Consider the following 6,382-nt stretch of genomic DNA (forward strand, 5'->3'; position numbering starts at 1 on the left):
GACTTTAGTTTTTCTTGCATTTTTGAGAAAGAAGTCATAATTGTGAGTTTATATCACAAAAAGAAGATTGCCCACTAGACCTACTAAAATAAGCCTCTTGAAATAAGCCTTGGTTGTATTTCTCTTCACTCAGGGACCAAAATAAATACAAGGAAGCTGCTCATCTCCTTAATGATGCCCTGTCGATCAGAGAAAAAACCCTGGGCAATGACCACCCAGCTGTAAGTACAACGAAACACATATTGCTCTAGAAACAGGGAGAATATACAGTTGTGCATGGGATAGCTACTATATTTGCTACTCACTGTCTTCCAAGATTCAGTGCCTTGAATGTCTTGCAAACTTCAAATCGAGAAACTAGTTCTTCATGTGAAGTGCTGATTGAAGCCTGAGACCTTTAAGAACGACTGTCACTCTTATAAGCTCTGCACTTTTCACATAAATGTGTAAAGACAATCGATTAGATTGGAGCCTGTGATAAGAAGCTTTAGCTGTATTTATGACAAATGGTCCAGGAACAGTAAACAGGCGTTCTGTCTGGATCCAAACCCATACCCTGTAAACAGTGTCCATATTTCGTGACTAATCCAGGTGGCAGCCACCCTCAACAACCTGGCGGTCCTCTACGGAAAGAGAGGGAAATACAAGGAAGCAGAACCACTGTGCAAGAGAGCCTTGGAGATCAGAGAGAAGGTACTATCAGAAAAACCTGTTTGTTAGGCTGCAGAAGCCTCTAGAGTCAACTGATCAGCATGATATTTGAATAAACATGTCTGTCTTTCATTGCTCAGGTGTTGGGGCGGGAGCACCCAGACGTGGCCAAGCAGCTGAATAATCTGGCTCTGCTCTGTCAGAATCAGGGGAAGTATGAGGAGGTGGAGTATTATTACTGCAGGGCTCTAGACATCTACGAGAAAAAACTGGGACCTGACGACCCCAATGTTGCCAAGACCAAAAACAACCTGGTGAATATAATCAGCACTCCTCTTGAGTTGTTGAGAGATATATTTGCAATTCAAAAGAGAAAAACACAAAAGTCTAGTTCAGATTATACACTGTATATATTGTTTTGTGACCATATAAAAGTCATCTTTTGTCACTTTTGATCAAGTTAATTCATTCATGTACAAATTAAATATTCACATTGCATCTCCTTTTTCCTTCCTTGCACGTAATGCATCATTTAAAACATTATACATTGTATCTATAATCTTTAACAGAATTAATCATACATACCACTTTTTTTAAGTGTATGCCATAATTGTAAAATTGCTTCTTTATTTTCCTTGCAGGCCTCATGCTATCTGAAACAGGGCAAGTACAAGGAAGCTGAGATCCTGTACAAAGAGATCCTGACACGCGCCCACGAGAAAGAGTTTGGATCTGTAGATGGTACGATCAATGCCTGATTACGCCTCTTCATTTTCATTAGCTGACAGACTGTGTGCTTCCTTCTTACCAAAGGGTTTTTTTCTCTCTTTTTTGCAACAATATAAAACTGAAATGTTGTTGCTGATTGATACGTTTTGATTACTTCACCAGCCAACGTGTGACTTTTGATATCGTGACCTTTCTTGACCTCTGGTTTACTGCCCTTCCCTGTGAGCCGTGGATTTCACAGAAATCCAGGAGCAAACACAAACCAATAAAACATGAAATATAGGATTAATTCACACTCTGAAGTGTTTGGGGCTAAATGTTACATGTTCTTGCCGGATATGTATATATATATGTTTTGATGTGAAGATGAATTGTCTTTCAGATATGGACGCTGAATTCTGTCTTTTACTTCTTGGAAGTTGCAAAACTTTCAGTTGAAGTTCTGTTTTAAGTCGTGTGTGACTTTTCTTTTTTGTCATTTTATTTAGTTTTCTTTATATCAGTAAATTGATTATCCCTCAAGAATTGGCCAATTTGTCTGTTGTTTGATTTTGATTATTTTGTTTATCATATTTATGTTGATTTCACCAACATGATTTCAATAAATCCACTTGATTCATTTTTATATATATATATATATATATATATATATATGTATATATATATATATATATATGTATATATATATATATCTCTTCTGTTTTATTTACATGCCAAATTATTATTTTTTATTTCATTTTTTCTCGCAATGGTTTTATTTACTGCGTAGTTGCGAGTTATAAAATCCATTTCTGAGGAAAAAAAGTACTGCCTATTTTCTTACAATCACGAGTTTATTTCTCACAATTCTAACTTTAAAACACACAATTCTGACTTTATTACTTGCAACTGTGTGTTTATATCTCACAATCATGAGTTTATATCTTGCAATTCGGAGAAAAAAGTCACATGCGTGAGTTTATATCACAATTCTAAAAAAAAAAGTCTGAATTGCAAGATACAGTAAAAAGTTGCAATTGCGAGTTATAAAGTCCAATTCTGAGGGAAAAAGACTGTCTATTTTCTTAAAGTTGCGAGTTCATGACTCGTAATTGCAAGTTTATATCCTGCAATTTTGAGCAAAAAAATCTGAATTGTTTTTTTAGAATTGTTGGACAAATTGTCGCAATTACCTTGTTTACTTTTATTTAGCGTTTGAAACGAGCTTCCATACATATGCGTAGTGATTTGAACTGGTATTGAATTTAACTATGAAACTCTATAACCTTTGTAACCTAAATTAAAAAGTGAAGGACCCCGGTCATATCTAGAAACCAGAATATCACAGCCAAGCCATTCAGAATGCCTGTCAAACAGCATAGCAAAAAAGCATGGTTTTACAGTAGTAACTATAATATTTGACAGAAACCGTCACTGTTTTTATTATGATGCATTTATTTAATGGCAGACTACAGTAGCGAACTGTTTCTCTGTGTCTGCAGCTGAAAATAAACCCATCTGGATGCATGCTGAAGAAAGACAGGAGAGCAAAGTAGGTTTCTGCCAGCGTATGTGTGTGTGTGTGTGTGTGTGTGTGTGTGTGTGTGTGTGTGTGTGTGTGGGTTGAAATGCTGAGATGCTCATGTGGGAAGCTGATACAGTGAGTACAGAAAGCCACCACCTGCTATCAAAATATTCACCTATTGTTGCTCAGAGCCTGAATAGAAAACAAACTGTTCTAGCTTTTTCTGGCTTTTCATGCACAGTAACACAATATCCCGAGGAAACGAATCCAAACAACTGTGAATGAGGACTGCACTGCAGCCATTCCATAGATTCTCAATGGGATTAAGGCTGAGCCCTGACTAGGTCATTAGAGAACAGGCACTCTCCTGTACTTTATGGTTGTTTTGGTGCTCTGATTAGGTTACTGTCATATTGAAACAGTTGAAACTCCTGGCAGAGGGCTGCAGGTTCTCCTCGGTCTTTCAGTATTTAGTATTTTTCAGTCTCGACTAGAAACTCCTACACAACAGGATTCTGACACTATCTTGTTCTTTGGCTGGTAAGATGTGATGGGGTTTGTCGAACATTATGTCTATAGACTTCTTAAAGGACTAAAGACCTTTTTATATTCTTTCCCTGTGCCTTTCTACAACGTTATGTTGTGTAAGTACTCAGTATGTTTTGAAAGGAGATTGTGGCTTTCTGCACCCACTCTTTGTGTATTTACAGCAAACTTCACTGGAAACCCGTCTGGGAAGATTTTGAACCTTCACTGTCTCTCTCTCCCTCTCTTTGTCTTTTCTTCCTCTTCATTCTCTCAGGGAAAGTTGGCAGATGGGAATCATTATGGGGAATACGGTGGCTGGTACAAAGCCTGCAAGGTGAACAGGTGAGAAACATCAGCTACAGTTACCCAAACGTACCTGCCCCACAGCTCAACCTGCCGTCTGTAATTAATCCAGCTGAAACTTCAGCTTGAAGGAATGTTCTGGAAAGTTGAATATGAGTTAAAAGTGCTGTAAAGCAACAACAATATAAGTGTTGAAATGCACTTTCAAATTTCTAAACTTACCTTTTTTACCTTTTAAGTGCTGCTACTTTCTTCAGAAAATGCAAACCTAGTCTGATATGTTAGATATGTTGGGAATTATATGAGATTGTGTGTTTTTTCATATACAGCCCCACGGTGAACACCACGCTGAGGAACCTGGGTGCTCTGTACCGTAAGCAGGGGAAAATAGAGGCGGCTGAGACCCTAGAGGAGTGTGCCTTGAGATCGCGCAGACAGGTGCAACATCTGAGAATCATACAGGTGTATGCTGGGACACATGATGTAACGTGTGTATCCATGTGTGTGTGTGTGTGTGTGTATACGTGTGTGTGTGTGTCAGGGAGCGACAGTGGATCCTCAGAGAGATGGAGAGAGGCGGAGGAGCACTGCATCAGTCTCCAGTGTGAAGTACGACTGCACCAGTGATGCTGGAGAAGAGGGCAGTGTGGAGTGGAATGGGGTGAGTGAATTATAGCTTTGTCATGTTAAGCTGCTTTCAGTGCATGGAGCCCCTCAGGGCACAAATTATGAGACGGGCGAGTATGATATATCATTTTATTGCAAATGTGTTGCGTTTTCTGTTTTCTGATTTCTCCAAGTTATCTATGTACTTTCGCAAAAATATTGCGTTCCCATGAGAAACATTGCAATCTTTCACAAAACATTTGCGTTCATTTGTAAAAGGTTTGCGTTCCCCTGAGAAACACTGCAGTCTCTCACAAAACATTTGGGTTCATTTGCAAAAGTGATGCATTCCCATGAGAAACATTGCAGTCTTTCACAAAACGTTTCTTGAGAGAATGCAAATATTAAGTGAGCAAATTTAAAGATTTCTTGAGGGAACGCAAACATTTTACCAGAGAACACAAAAGCATTTAAATATTGTTTTACCTTCCATCTCATTTATTTCTACCATCACCATGTCCATTTAGTGACTCCATAGTGGATTTATTGGAAAAACACTCATAAATTGTCCCTGCCATCTGACAGATTATCATTTATTAGCCAATCAGAAATATTTTGCATACATAAATCAGGTTTGCTAAAAAGGTTTTTTTTTTTTTTTTGAAGAGTGGCCTATGTTAAAAGTTAGCAAAGTAATGAAAGTTAGTAAAATGGCTAAATTGCTAAGTGCACCTTTAAATTACACCATACATGCATTAAAAATGCATTATCAATCCGCATTAAATCAAATTTTACCATATTAATAAATTTTAACAAATTTTACTTAATTAATGTTCCCAGTCCTATTGTAAATTATTCATTAGTACATGCCCCACACAGACATGAGGAAAAAAGATATCAGGGCTCAGAATGAAGAATTTGAGGCCATGTTTTATTATGTCATTGCCTCATTTTAGTTAAACTGTGGCCACACCGTACTTATTCGTTCCCTCGCTTTAGGGGGTGATATCTTGTTTTTGTCATATGCAGAGCTCCATACATCAGTGCATGTTTTTCTCGCATCTGTGTATTCTGTATGTATTATTGGATTAAATATGAATTGTAGTCCAGTATCTTAATTAAACACACAAAATGATTAACTGCATCTAGAGCGCAGATACTGTACAATAATGAAGCGGTGTTTTCTGGTTGTGGGATTGGTGCTGAGATAGAGACAGACTGTGGTGGTCACCGTTCAGTGTGCCACAGTGTTCGGAGCCCCCTGCTGATGTCATATCCTGTGTGACATCAGTGACATGTGACTCAGCAGTAGCAGTCATTCTCTCCTTACCCACAAACCCTCATCACTGACGCTATCATTACATTGCTACTGTTATGATGCAAAGCTATAATTAACGATTACTGCACAGCTATTTTTAATGTAACCTATAATGCCTTCTGAACTATATAATTAAACAGCTGTGATTATAAAGCAGTCCAAATCAAAAGAGTGCAATAGAGTCGTGTTCCAGAAGTAAAATACCATTCCCTTTCATATTTTAAAAGATGACATATAAAGTTTTTAAGGCATATGCGCCATAAACTGAGGATAAACAGGTTCAGTTCAGTGAGCATGAGTTTTTGCAGAAACCAGTGTGACCTGAATTTCATATTTAAAGCATGTTTAAGTATTCACTACCCACGTTTTATAACACACACACACACACACATATATACACTTCAAAAGCTTGTATTAATGTTATTGTTAACAATTTTGTGATTTCTAATAAATTATTAAAACAAAATCAAGAGTTTTGTTTATTATTATTATAATTATTATTGAATGGTCTTGAGCTAACAATGAATAGCTGTATTTTTATTAACTAATATTAACAAAGATAAATACTGTAAAAAAAAAAACAGATTATATTTAATATTGATGTTCTAGTTGCTACATTGCTTGGAAACAGTAAAAGCCTGCAGTTAAACTAATAAACTGTTATTCGACTGAGAATAATTTTTATTTTGATTAATAACTGTAACTGTTTATTTAACATTAGTATCTTGTAATATGTTGCTTCT

The 6,382-nt window shown here is 36.9% G+C and overlaps 1 protein-coding gene across 1 annotated transcript in view; it reads left to right on the plus strand.

Annotated features, from left to right (window-relative positions):
* The window catches only part of LOC132131594 (kinesin light chain 1-like), a 30,285-nt gene that overhangs the window by 20,602 nt on the left and 3,301 nt on the right, over positions 1-6,382 (plus strand). Inside the window, exons 6-13 of the mRNA XM_059543657.1 lie at positions 134-221; positions 592-693; positions 792-965; positions 1,293-1,392; positions 2,862-2,911; positions 3,687-3,754; positions 4,045-4,153; positions 4,257-4,376. Coding sequence (XP_059399640.1) covers positions 134-221; positions 592-693; positions 792-965; positions 1,293-1,392; positions 2,862-2,911; positions 3,687-3,754; positions 4,045-4,153; positions 4,257-4,376 — 811 coding nt within the window. The remainder of the gene's footprint in view (positions 1-133; positions 222-591; positions 694-791; positions 966-1,292; positions 1,393-2,861; positions 2,912-3,686; positions 3,755-4,044; positions 4,154-4,256; positions 4,377-6,382) is intronic.

Source organism: Carassius carassius, chromosome 48 (assembly GCF_963082965.1).
Source record: "Carassius carassius chromosome 48, fCarCar2.1, whole genome shotgun sequence".
Taxonomy (NCBI): Eukaryota; Metazoa; Chordata; class Actinopteri; order Cypriniformes; family Cyprinidae; genus Carassius; species Carassius carassius.